The sequence below is a fragment of the Arachis ipaensis genome, chromosome B7, assembly GCF_059453495.1.
Source record: "Arachis ipaensis isolate K30076 ecotype BB chromosome B7, ASM5945349v1, whole genome shotgun sequence".
In the NCBI taxonomy this organism is placed as follows: Eukaryota; Viridiplantae; Streptophyta; class Magnoliopsida; order Fabales; family Fabaceae; genus Arachis; species Arachis ipaensis.
Genome location: NC_142442.1, coordinates 4,782,107 through 4,798,714, shown reverse-complemented (window position 1 = coordinate 4,798,714; position 16,608 = coordinate 4,782,107). Strand labels below are relative to the sequence as shown.

General features: G+C 32.2%; 1 protein-coding gene across 2 annotated transcripts; it reads left to right on the top strand.

Annotated features, from left to right (window-relative positions):
* Positions 1 to 8,777: 8,777 nt before the first annotated feature.
* Positions 8,778 to 16,537, top strand: LOC107608956 (PH, RCC1 and FYVE domains-containing protein 1). Of its 2 annotated transcripts, XM_088492847.1 has the most exons (10): positions 8,778 to 9,333; positions 9,471 to 9,522; positions 10,462 to 10,548; positions 11,269 to 11,358; positions 11,702 to 11,782; positions 11,907 to 12,101; positions 12,197 to 14,335; positions 14,990 to 15,136; positions 15,350 to 15,726; positions 15,888 to 16,537. In XM_088492847.1, the coding sequence occupies exons 1-10, from the start codon at positions 9,320 to 9,322 to the stop codon at positions 16,018 to 16,020; spliced, it is 3,315 nt and encodes a 1,104-aa protein (XP_088348973.1). In that variant the 5' UTR covers positions 8,778 to 9,319; the 3' UTR covers positions 16,021 to 16,537. The 2 variants fall into 2 exon arrangements, with proteins under 2 accessions (XP_088348973.1, XP_088348972.1); XM_088492846.1 differs by having other exon boundaries at positions 9,303 to 9,522.
* Positions 16,538 to 16,608: the final 71 nt, after the last annotated feature.

Sequence of the window (16,608 nt, the reverse complement as noted above, 5' to 3'; positions counted from 1 at the left end):
CTTTTAAAAGGGTTTGGTCTACTTCTCTAAATAATTCTCAATGACAGGTTACTTCAATTTCAAGGATTTAATTTAATTTATATTTATATATGCATGTGTAAAGTGCAATGCATTTATCCTTACAATACCCCATCTTTCAAATTCGATATCCTTGTTTTCCTTAATTGTTTTTTTTTCCTATGGTATTTCTTAATTTAACAGGATAAGAATTAATTTATTATAAATTTGAGTTTTATTTAAATATTTATTAGTAATTAATAAATTATTGTATACATAAAATGATATTCAAATCTTCAAACACTTGTTTACGTATAGTATAGTGAGCTAATCATTTAATTAGTTAACATAATTAATACACTATTTTTCATTTTGTTAATTATCAAATGATATTTAGAAAGCTAATGCATTACATATTGACTAATTAACTTAATTTACAGGTTTAATTATTTTGTCGATTTCTGTAATTTTATCAATTTTTAATTGAATTTTTCATTTTTTATATTATTTTTAATTTTGTAATTAGATCTGATCTTTTTCATATCAAAAAGTTAAAATTAATAGAATATTTCTTTTAAAAATACATGCGGTCAAAGATTTAATTAGATTTTTATTTATGAATATCCTTAATTTATGAAAAAATATTTAACGCTAATATTTTTTATATTATAAAAAATTTAATTATAAAATTAAAAACAGTAGAGACCTAATTTACAAAAAATATATAAAAATTTAATTGAAAATTTGATAAAATTATATAGATTAAATAATTAAATCTAATTTAAATAAAAGCAGACATTCACGTTGATAGAACTAAATATTTATCAAGAAATTATCTATAGTCTAAGGCTATGTGTTATCAGTAATCACTTATCACGTATGACATGTTTCTCAATACTAATTCAACTCTTAGGATCATGTCTTTAGTATTATAATTTATGTTCTTCAAATTCTTTAAATAAATATTTGATATTCAGTCTTATCTTCTTTTGATAAAGTTCAATAACATTACCCACAATTCACTGATCACATAATTCTTCTTTTTTATAAGTACATAAATTGACCACTTATTACTGCCATAAAATTATTTTTTTCAAAAATTTAAATTAATAAAAAATATATATAAATAATTATATTTATAGCAATTACAATAATTAATCTATATAACTGTCACTTTACATTTATTTTCTATTTTCTATTTTTCTATCTCCCTATTAAACATTCGCAAATCTCAATACACTAATACACACAATAATATAATTAGTGGGTAATACTAATGAAGTGTATATTTATTATTTTTTGAGTAACACGTTACAATTTACTATATTTACAGAGCTTTCCAAATAAATAATCGTTATTAGATATTTTATATTGAAAAACATTGTTCATAGATCAAATATATTAACACCCGTATAAAAATTTATTTATTATTAACTGTGTATTTAATTTTTTTAATTAATAAAATAAAAAATACATATTAAATTGTTAAGAAAATACTATTATCAAACTTAGGGGTATATTTGATACAATTCGCAAATTTTCAGAACACAATTAAAACAAAATAAAATTTAATAATATTTTTTTAATTTTAAACAAACTTTAACGACAAAAAAAATATACTTTATCTTTTATATTAAAAAACATTGTTCATAGATCAAATACATTAACACCCATATAAAACTTTGGTTGTTTTTAATTAATTGTATATTTAAATTATTTTTTAATTAACAAAATATAACAAATACATATTAAATTGTTAAGAAATAAAGAGTGTTATCAAAACAATATTTATTATAAAGTATGTAAATATAGCTTGATTGTTTTATGTTTAATTATAATTCTTGAAGAACATTTCCAAATTATAAACATGCATCACATCCTTTTCCCACATGATATGAAAGTAACACCTCTACTATTAAATTTTGAGGATGAATTTAGAGAGAGACTTAAATAAGGCCCTTTTCATCATGTGGCAAGGGAATTATTATGGGCTTCATAAACTCTCATGAGACCACATCAACCTCACACACACACACAGAATAAATTCTAATGCCTTTTCAAAAAATTAGGACCACATAACTTGAGAGCAAAAATGGGGGACCATATATATGAATTTTATTTATTGATTGATTTATTTTCCTTCATCTCTTGACTTGTGTTGATGTGTGGCTATGGCCAACTTTTTCAAAAAGGTGTAGCACAGTGGCGTTGGTCTCAATCACTAGCAAAGGAGGTTGGAAATTAAATAACAAAGTGCATGCCATTGCTTAGGGCATCATGGGTGTTTGTGAACTCCAACCATGGTGCACATGCATGGATCTTCACCTTGTTTCTACTCACCCAATACTTCTTTTTGCATGTCCCCATTGCTAGATAATTAACTTTTTTAGTTTCTCACGGTATACCTCAATTCGATAGATTAATGATTAATTTGTCGCATATCAAAATTATATTTAAGGTGAAACCTATATATTTTTGGGTTACGATTATATCGGGTAAAAATTGGGTGAAAATCGGGTCGTTAATATTAAATTACATTGATATCTTCTTATAAGTTAGCATGTGAAAATATCCAAATTTTTAAGACTCCAACCATTATTTGACATGATAAAATTCACTTAGAAAAATATAACAAGAGCCAACTCTTTTTTGAAATTGAAGTATAACCATAATCAATAGTAATATTGTCTAATAATACAAAATATTTAAATCAATACAAATAACACAATATTATGCATTAGTCTAAAATTTTATGCATTTTAAACGTAAAACATTAACTTATAGTATTATAATAACTAATAACACAAAATATTAAGGTTTACAATACTTAAATTCTACATAAAAATAGCCATCATTCATCACTAATAACACAGAATATTAATTGTGTATGATGACCGGGCCACCGGGTTGAGTTCGGATGACCCGAGCTATGATCCGGACCTGACCCCGAAATAATGACCAGGTCTATTTGTGAGATCCTTACTCGACCCTAAACTCAGTGAAATCACACCAAATTAGCCCTCTAAAGTGTTCGGAGCCGGGTCGGGTCTTCGGATCAGGCCGGGCCAGGCCATGCGCACCCTTATCATTGGTAAATGAGTTGATGCATGCCTACATGCACAAGATAATATTTGAATTATTAACTCTTACTTAAGCAGACGAATGAGATAATTATTAGACCATTTTAAATTGTTTAACTACTTACGTGAAGATGACTTTATGTAAAGATAGTAATTCAGAATTGTTAGTTAACTTGATATGTTTAACTACATTTTTAGATATAATATATGTTAATATTTTAACTTCGTATAAAGACATCTTCACATGAATAACTACCGTTTTAAAAAGTTACTATGAAAAAGTTTATATAATTTGACTAACTTAATCCAACTTATAGAAATTTTAAATAAGATATTTAGTTTTCTAACAAAAATTATTTTGTTAGAAATCAAAGTATTATCTACCACTTTAATCAATCCTACCTTGCATGTTTAAGTAAAACTTAGTTGCCTAATTATTTGCCTTGCTTTTAGTTGATTGTGTTAGTATTATAATAACTTAAAGAGAGAGGTGTCAATATCAACTTCCCCCATGGAATGAAAGTGAAAGCAACACAAAGTTTAATTGAATTGAATAATAAATAATAGCATAGGATTTAGCCTGGGAGATGCTTATGATAAGATCCCACTCCTTATTGCATTTTCATCTATTTTTTAATGTTTACTATTGTTAAAAGTTATTCTCTCGTCTCTCCCTTTATTATTACTAATTAGTATTATAAAAAAAGTTTCAACTAAAAAATAATTTTTTTTCATTTAATATCAACCATATTTTTGTAAATAATTCTTTTATCCCAAATTCTAAATTAAATTTTAGACCTTAATTCATAATCTTAAATAACCTTAAATCTTAACTATATATTTTAAACTTTGTAAAAAGTGAGAATTAAAAAAAATATATAATAAAATTAAAAAATTAAGTTTCTATACTTATTCATAAACAAATGTTATATTGCTGAATCAAAAGAATAATGTATAATAACGTCCAAATTATTTTTTTACAAAACCAATATTTATATTTATAAAAGTTCAGAAAATTGATCATTTTATTTAGGTTTAATTACTCCATTGGTCCCTATAGTTTCGCAAAATTTTAATTAGGTTCCTATACTTTTTTTCCTTTTAATTGGTCCCTGCACCAAATTTTTTTTCAATTAGGTCCTTTTAGTAGTAATTGGCTTAATTGTATAGGAATCTAACTAAAAAAAATTGGTGCAGAGACTCAAATAAAAGGAAAAAAATGTAGGAATTCAATTAAAAAGAAAAATTGGTGCAGAGACCCAATTAAAAGGAAAAAGAAGTATAAAGATCTAATTAAAAATTTTGCGAAATTATAGAAATCAACAAAGTAATTAAACCTTTTATTTATAATAAAATTAATTTTTTACTCATGAAATATGAGAAAATTATCATTTTTATCCATAAACGTTTAAAACTTAGATAAAATTAACTATGGATGAAATTAATATTTGAATATTTTTCTTATATAAAAATTAATTTTTATGAATATAAAATTAATGTTATTTATTCAAAATTAATTTTATTAACGTTTTAATTTTTTGTAGATAATAATGATATTTTTTCTCCCGGTGATAATTTTTAATTGTTTCAAGAAAACATAATAAGAAATACGAATTTGATAGGAACATCAATCTCACGTACATGTACCTGAAAAGTGACGTATCAAATGGCACCATTATATTATTCATGCATGCTCCAAAATTTTGAGATAAAAAATTATTTTGTCTTCTGATCTGTGTTAAAAGCCAAATAAATTTAAACCTTGGCCATGCCATATGTCCCATAAATCAAAATAATAATAATCATTCTACCTTTTCTCATTAAAAACACCCGTAATGCGTAATGAATAATGAATTCTATGATTCCTTTTTTTTTTTCCCTTCTAAAGTACACATTAATATTCTTACAAAATATTATTTGTGACCATTTTTTTAAAAAAAAAAAAGAAAAGGAAAATAGTTTCATTTTTATTGGGTCAAATATAACATATTAATTATGGAGAAAAAGAAAATAAATGGAAATCTTTTTGTAGCCGCCAGCCAATGAGGGTCCAAGAAAAAAGTGATTCCGCCATTTTCGGTTGTGCCATTATCTCGAAAAATTTCAAGCATAAAAGAAAGTTTAGGAAACACTTTATTTTTAGATTTCAAATTTTTATTTTACATATTTATTTATAATTTAATAATAACATCATTATTTTATATTAATATGAATGAAGAGCACTATGTATGTTTTATGTTTAGCTTCAGTTTTCATTACTTAAAATAACACTATCGTTATCACGTGTTATTTGAAAACACAGATCAATTGTCAAGAAAGTTGTGTTAGTTTAATCAACATTTAGAAGATTTTACTTGACTTGTGTAAGATTATCGAAAAGATAACGGATAAGTATGATTTTGGTCCCCAACGTAGAAGTCGAAAATCGATTTCGTCATCGACCTTTTCTTCACTACAAAATGGTACTTAAAGTTTTAGTTTATTTTAAAATCATCATTTTTACCAATTTTATTTTTTTATTATCAAACTACCTCTCATTAAAAAATTATAAAATAAAATAAATATAAAAAAATAAAAAAGAAAGCAAAAAAAGGGACACAAAGAAAGAAAGGGGTGGGAGGGGGAGCGTTGGGGCGCGAGAAAGGAGGGGTGGGGGTGGGAAGGGAAGCCGTATCGCCGCACCGCCGCACTGTCGCACCGCTGTCTTGCCGCCTGTGATCCGCTACTGCTCTTCCTCCTCACCCTCACCGACCGCCGCTTCATCATCTTCTTCTTCTTCTCTGCACTGCTATATCGCAGCACCACCGCACCGCTGCCCTGCCGCCTGTGATCCGCCACTGCTCCTCCCTTCTCACCCTCACCGGCCGCTTCTTCTCCGCCACTGCTCTTCCTCCTCGCCCTCACCGCCCGCCACTTCTTCTATGAACTGGATTTTTTGTAGAATTTCTGAATTTTTTTGTGAAATATTGTTGTTACTGAATTTGACTTGAATTTGAAATATTGTTGTTACTGAATTTGTTTATTATTGTTCAAAGTGCATGTTGCTTGAATTTTTTTAAAAGAAGATGAAGAAGCAGAACAAAAATAAAAGAGAAAGAATTTTAGTTTTGAATTTTGTTGATGGTTCTGAGTTTTGATTGCTATGATTTTTTGAGTTCTGATTTTCTGAGGTGGGGGTGGTGGTGGGTTTTGGTGTTGATGATGTTGGTGGAGGTGGTGGTGGGTTCTGTTTTGAGTTTTGTTGTTCTGATGATGATGACCATGATGATAATGGTGGTGGTGGTGGTGGGTTCTTGTTCAACTTGGGCTTCTTAGTTGATTTTGGTTGTTTTTGGAGAAAGGTCTAATGATGATGATGGCCATAATGATATTGGTGGTGGTGGTGGCTTCTGTTATGGTGGTGGTGGTGGTGGTTGATTTTGGGGTTAAGGGAGAATGGTATTTTCGTTCGAAGGACAATTTTAAAATAAACTGAAATCTTGGAGGACCATTTTGGAGCGAAAAAAAGGTTGGAGACGAAATTGATTTTCGGCCTCTATATTAGGGACCAAAATCATTCTTATTCCAAAAAGATAAATAACATAGAATGTGATACAATGAAAATGGATAAGGTAAATATTATTATTATTATTATTTTGATATTACAATAATCAAAGTCACATTTTTTTCACCTAAAAAATAGAATATATTTAATCAAATTTAACTAAGTAGTTATGACCGTTTTTCATATCATGTATTTTTTCATCATCGTCTTTCTCTTTTATTATCATTGTCATCACTACCACTATACCACCTCCTCCATCTTTTGCCTCCTCCTCTTCCATCATTATCGTTATTGTTATCGTTGTCATCTTTTTTTTTTATACGTATATCAGTTCAAATTCAGAATACACTGAAATTACCTAATGATGACGACACATAAATAAACTCAGTTCAAAACAAGCACAAACTATTTAAATCCAAAATACACCGAAATTACTTAATGATGACTACAAACAAACTCAATTTAAAATAAGAGACCAAGTGCACCTTATTTAAATCCAAAATAGACCAAATTAAAATCAAATAATGATGATTATACACAAACAAATTCAATTTAAAACAAGTACAAGTGCACCTCACCGAAATTATTTAATAATGACGACACACAAACGAACTCCTCCTCCTCTTTCGTCATTATCATCATCATCTTCTTTTTTTTTTGTTCATCTTTCCCTTATTTCCAAACAAAGAGAAAAAACACATATTGCAAAATCACTAAAAAGAGGAGGAGAAATAGAAAAAAAAAAACGTAATAATAACAACAGCAATAAAAGAACAATAATAAAAAAAACATGCAAAAAAAAGAAAAAAAAAAAGAAAAAAGAACGCGAGTTATAAACATTTATATTAGTGGCCTTTATTTATGCTATCACTAATGAAATTAATTTTAGTTGGTTTTAAATCAATTTAATTAAAGTTAATTGCCAAAAAATTTTAAATGTATAACAAAACTATAAAAAGTATCACTTTTTTTTCTTTATTTGGAAACACTAACAAAGAAAAAGTGGTAAAAAATATAACTCATTTATTTTTGTAAGAATATAATTTAACAAAATGATATGAGTAACAAAAATAAGATATTATATATATATATTCCAAAAAAGTTTGTAAATATAAGATTTGAATGCTTTTTTGTTAGCTTTATTAAAAAAATCTTTTTATCCAATTTGATAATTCTACACCAAGTGAACTTTACTTGTGAATGAATGCTTTTTTTAAAAAAATAATACATCTAGAGATCGAATTTTACTCTAATTTTTGTATTCACTTTTTTAAAAAATATTTAAATATTTATAAAATCGAATAAAATACAAAGAATATTTTTTATTTATAAAAAAAGATATTTTACTGTTATTTTTGTCATTTTTAAATTATTTAAGAATTTATGTATGTTTTGTGTTTTTTTTACCAATTTTTGTAAATTAATTTTGATACATTATTGATGAAAAATAATTTTGTATTGATATTGGAATCCACTTCCCTAAGCTAGTTGTTGTGTAACTGTTTTCCTTTTTTGCTTTAGCCTTTAGGCCTTGTTATATCTAAAATAACATTTTTTTGGTATTTTTTAAAATAACTTTATTCATAAAGACTTTAATTATTGACTCCAGTACTTTTGTTAATATGTTCATAATTGAATAGATATTGTGTAAATATATATTTTTTGCTGCATTTAAAATCAAACTATTATTTTTATTTCGTATTATTTAAACATATTATATTAACAAATACTAAATTAAAATAATTATAACAACTCAGTTTATCTGTTGTTAGTTATTAGTCACTACATAGCCAAACAAAATCTCTGAAAAAATTATTTTCTCCAAAACTAAAGATTAATAATTCTAAAAGGCATTGACTCAATACTGACCAGAAAGAACCATTATCCTGTTTTTTTCTTCCTCTTCCAAATACATTTTCTTTCTTTATTAGTCAAATCTCTTCTTTTTTCTTTTTCTTTTTTATTTTTTCCCTCAGAATAATAAAATACAAATACTATACACTCTAAAGTCTAAACAACAAAACGCAACAATAATTACCGCAAAAAGTACAGTGGCAAACCCGAAATTTTACGAAACTTCAGGGGTAATCTTCACCCCCTTCTACTTTTTTCAATTTCCCCTTTTTAATTTTAATTTTAATTTTTTTTCCTTTTCTGTTTTCTTTCTGTTTTGAGCTCTTCACACACACTTCTCAGCCATAGACAACAAACACTGTGTTTTACTGTTTTTTTTCGTTGCTTTTATTTTTTTTTTTATAATTCGCAAAAAAAAGCTTTCTCTCTCTAGAAACTCACTTTCTCTCTCTTCTGCAACTGATTCTCTCAGATCAGAGCTCCTTACCTTCTCTCTCCGTGTCTCTCTCCATTTTCGTTTCTCCGCCGCACTCTGTCGCCGCGATTTTCGTCTCTGCCGCGCCGACGCGAGCTCGACGACGCTTGGATCACCGGAATCCGCGGAGTTACGCGATCGAATTGTTCTTCCGTGACCTAGGAGCTTTCTTTCAGCTTCGGAGCTAGCTTCGGAGTACGCTTCGAGCTGAGTTTGAGCTTCGGAGCTGTGTGGAGCAGTGTTCTGGTGCGGTGAGGTGCTCGATGGAGCCGTGAATCATGATGGATTTGGTGCTGGAGCTGTTTCAGATTGCGAATTTGGGAGTTTAGTGAGGGTTTTTTTGTTCGGAATATCCGTTCGAATTGATGAATGGAAGGGTTCGGGTACGAAAATGGTTGAATGCGAGATTGGTGTTTAGAATTTGAGGAGCCAAAACAAAAAAGAAGTTTCTAATTAGTTTCTTTTTGTTTTCATTTTTTTGCTTCAAATTTCGGCTTTGGATGATGTCACGTACTGGTAGAATGACTTCGGATCTTAGCAGAACCGGTGCTGTAGAACGAGACATTGAGCAGGTACCGTTGTTTTTTCTTTGAATATATACATAGAGATTATTTTATTTTATTTTTTTCCTTCCGATTTATTTGGAACTTCAGCATCGTAATTGGATTTTCGTTGCTGTTGTGATGGCTGTTGTTTGGAGCGTTTTAATTGAAGTTTTAGATGAACTGAGTTAATTAATTTCACTAGATTGCGATATTTTGGATTAGTCAATGGAAGTATAGTTGCAGTAAGTTTGATTATTAGTTAGCTTCAGCTGCTCCTAGCTGTGGATCATCATGTCAGGTTATTTGTAGGTTGCCTTTTTTGTGTATGTGTTGCGCTACGCAGCCTTTCGCAGAAGGGCTTGATTGCTCAATGGCATGCCAGTTCTTGTTGTCACGTGTTACATGTATAGGAAACCACTGCCCTATGTGAAGAAAGAGTGAGATCTCACTGTTTTTCTTAAGAAAATTATTTTATGTACACAAGTTTAAGACTTAATGTTTACTTGTTTAGACACACTCACTATGGTGTTAGTTGGTCTTGTAACTAAGTTCGTGAGTGTAAAGTTGATGAGACCAACTTGTGAGTATGTTTACATATGAGGTGTTAGATTTGTGATCATAGAAGAATATTCCATGTCTTAATTGGTGAGAATACTCTCGTTATAGATGTATCTTTGGACATTTTTAATATTGACAGTAAGTGCTATGAATGTGAAAACATTGACAATTTCCACTGGTTTACTCAAGTGCCCGAGAAGCACTTGGCTAGACACTGAAAATGATGCTCTTCTGTCCATGGTTCAAACTATTTTTTTGTGTCTTATGTGGAATTTTGGTCTTTAGGCAGGCTAAGCCATGATGTTTGTCGTTTATCTTGCTTTGTTTATTTGGTAATTCCTCATTTTTCTCAGCATTGTACTATCTTCAGATGTGCTGACTGAAGTGCTTTATTGATATTCATGACAGGCTATTACTGCTTTAAAGAAAGGAGCTTACCTGCTCAAGTATGGAAGAAGGGGGAAGCCCAAGTTTTGCCCGTTCAGGCTTTCCAATGTGAGTTTGGCACTAATATTCAATTACTAAAATCAGTGCCTCATTATTACCTTTTGTTCTGTATTTACTTATTTCCCCTTAAATAAAAGTCAAGTAATTTATTCTAGAAGTAGTGGGGATAAAGACAGTAGGGATGCTTGAAGTGGAATAACAAAGAGTATAAAATAGTTTCTCAAAGAGGAGGGCAGAATGCAAAGTATTCATCCAACAAATTAAATAGTGAAAAAGATGACATTCTGAAAGTGCATTCTCTAAAAATAGAAAAGGAATTTGCAAATATTTGTATTTTTTTTTTGTTTTTTTGTTTTGTTTTGTTTTTAGTTACCAAAATAAATCCATCAATGGCTTAAAAGAGCAGTTAGATTATCTTATGATCAGATTTTCAGGAGTGCTTGAAGAAGAAACATTGTTAAAATTTGATTTAGTCATGGTGATTACAATGATATGCCCAACATTATATAAATTTTGAGTTACAAATTGAAATTCCGAAACCTAATATTGCTTTTACTAAACCATGAGGATTTAACAGTCTTGACTAGTTTTGTTTGGCAAATGTATTTGTTGTTACAACAATTTTTTGCTAGTGGACAATCTTGTTATTTTTCCATATGCGAGTTATTTCCATTAGATTACCATTTGTTGCTAGATAATTTTCCAGATGCCTTTTATTTGAAAAAAAAAATCCAGTTGCCAAAATTTGAATGTTTTTATGTCTTTCAGGATGAATCTGTTTTGATATGGTTCTCAGGGAAAGAAGAGAAGCACCTTAAACTGAGCCATGTGTCTAGAATTATATCTGGACAACGCACGGTAGGTTTTTAAATTTGCTGTTGAATCATGGTGCTGTTCTGCTTCATCAGGTTTAGTCAACAGTGATATGTCCTATCCAGATGATTAGTTGTTATATGATGGTTCTGTTCCATTTGATGTTTGCATGATTAAAGTAATGTGCTTATCAAAGTTGAAATATATGAAATATGATACACATTTATTATTTGTCTACCAGTAAAGCTTCATGGTTGTTTTATTATGAATATTCCGGTACGCCTGTTTATGTAATTATACTTGTGGTTCCTTCACTCATGGATGAAGTCATTTAACTTGATTGGCTTCTTTATTGTGATTGATAAAATATGGGTCCTATCTTTTTCAGCCAATCTTTCAAAGGTATCCACGGCCTGAAAAGGAATACCAGTCATTTTCTCTTATCTACAATGATAGGTCACTGGACTTGGTACGAATTTCTTTATTCTTCCCCTCTTGGGATTTTTAGCTGCAGTTGGTCGTTGCGTTGGTGCTATTGATATTTTGAATATGCTGAAAGCTTAACATAATCTGGTCACCTACTTTTCTGCTAGATTTGCAAAGATAAAGATGAAGCTGAAGTTTGGTTTAGTGGTTTAAAAGCATTAATTTCACGTAGTCATCACCGAAAATGGAGGACAGAGTCAAGAAGTGATGGTATTCCTTCTGAAGCTAATAGTCCTAGAACATACACCAGAAGAAGTTCTCCCATGAATTCTCCATTTGGTAGTAATGAAAGCTTGCAAAAGGTATAAATATATAATTATACCCCTTTGTTTTCTCCCTGTTTCACTGCATTTCTGTTGAAGATGTTTATTTAAAGAATTTTGTCTGTGCTATTCAGGATAGTGGGGATCACCTTCGTCTTCACAGTCCTTATGACAGCCCACCTAAAAATGGTTTAGATAAAGCATTATCGGATGTGATGTTGTATGCTGTCCCACCAAAGGGTTTCTTCCCTCCAGATTCTGCAAGTGCTTCAGTCCACTCTGTGTCGTCTGGAGGATCAGATAGTATGCATGGTCACATGAAGACAATGGGTATGGATGCTTTTAGAGTTAGTCTATCAAGTGCTGTTAGCTCATCTAGCCAAGGTTCTGGCCATGATGATGGCGATGCTTTAGGGGATGTTTTCATTTGGGGGGAAGGTACAGGTGATGGTGTTCTGGGTGGTGGGACTCATCGAGTTGGGAGTTCTTTGGGTGTAAAAATGGACTCTCTTTTTCCAAAAGCCTTGGAATCTGCAGTAGTTCTTGATGTACAGAATATTGCCTGCGGTGGACGACATGCGGCCTTAGTGACCAAACAAGGTGAAATTTTCTCTTGGGGGGAAGAATCAGGAGGTAGGCTTGGGCATGGTGTTGATTCTGATGTTCTCCATCCAAAGCTTATCGAAACTTTAAGCAATACAAATATTGAACTTGTAGCTTGTGGGGAATATCATACATGTGCTGTGACACTTTCTGGTGATCTTTATACATGGGGTGATGGCACATACAATTATGGTCTTCTGGGGCATGGTAATCAAGTGAGCCACTGGGTCCCAAAAAGAGTAAATGGCCCCCTGGAGGGCATACATGTTTCATCTATTTCTTGTGGACCATGGCACACTGCTGTCGTAACCTCTGCTGGGCAATTGTTTACTTTTGGTGATGGTACATTTGGTGTTTTGGGTCATGGAGATCGTAAAAGTGTTTCATTACCTAGGGAAGTAGAGTCCCTCAAGGGTCTTCGTACTGTCCGGGCTGCTTGTGGTGTTTGGCATACTGCTGCAGTTGTGGAAGTCATGGTTGGAAATTCTAGTTCCAGCAACTGCTCTTCAGGGAAGCTGTTCACTTGGGGTGATGGAGACAAAGGTCGACTTGGGCATGGTGATAAGGAAGCAAAACTTGTTCCAACCTGTGTTGCAGCCCTGGTTGAACCCAATTTCTGTCAGGTTGCTTGTGGACATAGTCTGACTGTTGCGCTTACCACCTCTGGGCATGTCTATACAATGGGTAGTCCTGTCTATGGTCAGTTGGGAAATCCTCAAGCTGATGGGAAGCTACCAAGCCGTGTTGAAGGAAAGCTTTCAAAGAGTTTTGTGGAGGAGATTGCTTGTGGTGCATATCATGTTTCAGTTTTAACTTCAAGGACAGAAGTTTACACATGGGGTAAGGGTGCAAATGGTCGTTTAGGCCATGGGGATACAGATGACAGAAATGTCCCAACATTAGTAGAAGCATTGAAAGACAAACAGGTCAAAAGTGTTGCTTGTGGTACTAATTTCACTGCAGCTATCTGTCTACATAAGTGGGTATCTGGTGTTGACCAGTCTATGTGTTCTGGCTGTCGTCTTCCATTTAATTTCAAAAGAAAACGTCACAATTGTTATAATTGTGGACTTGTTTTCTGTCATTCATGTAGCAGTAAGAAATCTCTTAAGGCTTCAATGGCACCAAACCCCAACAAACCTTATCGCGTCTGTGACAACTGTTTTAATAAACTAAGGAAATCTATGGAAACTGATTCTTCATCCCATTCTTCTGTGAGCAGAAGAGGAAGTATCGTTCCAGGGTCACTTGAGTTAATTGATAAGGATGATAAAATGGATTCGAGATCTCGTAGTCAACTTGCTAGGTTTTCTTCAATGGAGTCCTTGAAGCAAGTGGATAGCAGATCTTCTAAAAAAAACAAGAAGTTGGAATTCAACAGTAGTCGCGTCTCTCCTGTTCCAAATGGGGGTTCACAATGGGGAGCACTGAATATTTCTAAATCTTTTAATCCTGTTTTTGGATCATCAAAGAAGTTCTTCTCAGCATCTGTTCCTGGATCTAGAATTGTTTCCCGAGCAACATCTCCAATATCTAGACGACCTAGTCCACCACGTTCAACTACTCCAACTCCAACACTGGGAGGTCTTACTTCCCCAAAGATAGTTGTGGATGATGCTAAGAGGACCAATGATAGCCTCAGTCAGGAGGTTATTAAATTAAGACAGCAGGTACCTTATTTTATGCCGTGGCTGATTGATTCCCTTTCTTGCTTCTAAATGTTTGCAATTTGCATGGAGTTTTATAAAATCTGCTCTTAATAACACCCATTTTTTGGTGCATCAACTGGTCATTTTTAGGACATCAATATATGTGAATAAATATCTGAAAGGAAATGACTGGGATACTAGGTGGAAATGACAAGCAGAAAAATTTACCATGGGATGCATATTAATGGCCAGCAACTTTAATGACTTGCTGCATTTTCTAATTAATGGTTGAGATGAATTGCAAATTAAAATCCAAGGCAATATAATTGCAAAGCACGTGCTTTGTATGTAATATTGCCATGTATATACAGTACAATTATTGAAATACCAGGTTGTGGCAATACACTATTTGAGGTGACCAGGTTCTTTATTTTAAAGTTTCACAGGAATAACTAAATAAGATTCTGCAATCCAAGCAGCATACTTAATGCTTCTCAATTCTCATTTCTAATCTTGTTTTTCATTTTGCATGTTCAAGTAATTAGTTTTGGAGGGTGTGGTCTGATGGCTTGTGGACAATAGTTTATTGTTTGGTGTAGATCATATCTGATGTCGATAGTGTAACTCACAAGGTCATCTATTTTTGGCAAGCCTCATTTTCTTTCCTTCTTTTAGGTGGAAAACCTGACTAGGAAAGCGCAACTTCAAGAAGTTGAGTTGGAAAGAACAACCAAACAGCTAAAAGATGCTATAGCAATTGCTGGAGAGGAAACTGCGAAGTGCAAAGCTGCAAAGGAAGTGATCAAATCTCTTACCGCTCAGGTAGAAACTTATATACTTTTAAAGTATTTGAGAAATTAGAAACCTGTTAGATCCCAAAATACCTACACATTCCCATGGCAAAGAAAGAAAAGAGACAGAGAGACACATAACATTCATAAATCGAAACTAGTTATTCTTTAGGCTTATGTATTCCAGATTTGTATTGGATGTTATGCTAAGTGATTCTGTTTTTTTGTTTCATGCACTGATTAGTTGAAGGACATGGCTGAGAGGCTACCTGTAGGAGCAGCTAGGAATGTCAAATCGCCTTCTCTTGCTTCCATTGGTTCCAATGAGCTTAGCTATGCTTCCATTGATCGATTGAATATTCAAGCAACAAGCCCAGAAGCAGATTTAACTGGATCAAATAATCAGTTGCTTTCAAATGGATCCAGCACTGCCAGCAACCGTAGTAGTGCTGGTCACAATAAACAGAACCAGTCAGAGGTAACTAACAAAAATGGGAGCAGAACAAAGGAGAGTGAATCCCGGAGTGAGAATGAATGGGTTGAGCAAGATGAACCTGGTGTATATATTACACTCACCTCCCTTCCTGGAGGCGTAATAGATCTTAAGAGAGTTCGCTTCAGGTATTAATGCATTATAGAAAATGCCCTTCTATCAACTGACAGCACTCATTTGCCTTTCCTCATTAGCTTGTAGCAATTCCTGAGTTCATATAAACTATACAGTATTCCATACATTAGCCATTTTGTAACCCGAGTTTTAACCTTTACGTTGTTGAATGCAGTCGAAAGCGGTTCAGCGAGAAACAAGCAGAACAATGGTGGGCTGAGAATCGTGCAAGAGTATATGAGCAATACAACGTTCGCATGATTGACAAGTCCAGCGTTGGTGTTGGGAGTGAAGACCTGGCTCACTGATGTGACAACTTGTAAATGACTTTTTTTTACGTTGACTGGAATTGCAGCAAAAGCTCATACTGATCAATTGCATTCGGCTTCCATCAAATATAATGCCTTGAAGGGAGCTGGGGTTTGGCATAGTAGGAGAGAGTAGGGAATGATTGTGATTTTGTAATTTTTTTTCCTTTAACCTGCTTTCCATTTTTTTCCCTATATGTTTACCTTGTGTGGGGGGTGTTGAGGGTGAGAAATGTAAATTCTTGGTAGGTTGCAGTCTCGGTTGAGAGTAGCTGCAGTGTAAATTTCATAAGCGAATGCATTTGCAAATTTTTCTTCTACATACACACGGTTATAAATTCCTCCAGCCATGGAAGGAATGGCTCTAAGTAGTTGACATAGATAGCCCTCGGAGCAAATGCTTTGTTGAAATCTTACTTGCACTTAGAATACTAGCCGGCATTATCATCCTCACTCTCATATATACTAATGTGAATTACATCTTGGTTGTGGAATAATTAAATCATATCTTTGTATGTAGTGCTTTACGATTTTCCTCTGACTAGTATATTAGTTCATAATGTAGGAAATCACTTCGAGGTTCCCTTT

Bases quoted from the DNA above. Each gene is read 5' to 3' on its own strand.
- LOC107608956 (XM_088492846.1), top strand. From the start codon at position 9,451: ATGATGTCACGTACTGGTAGAATGACTTCGGATCTTAGCAGAACCGGT. The intron at 12,102-12,196 runs GTATAAATATAT...TGTGCTATTCAG, and splicing joins GTAATGAAAGCTTGCAAAAG to GATAGTGGGGATCACCTTCG. The intron at 14,336-14,989 runs GTACCTTATTTT...TCCTTCTTTTAG, and splicing joins TTATTAAATTAAGACAGCAG to GTGGAAAACCTGACTAGGAA.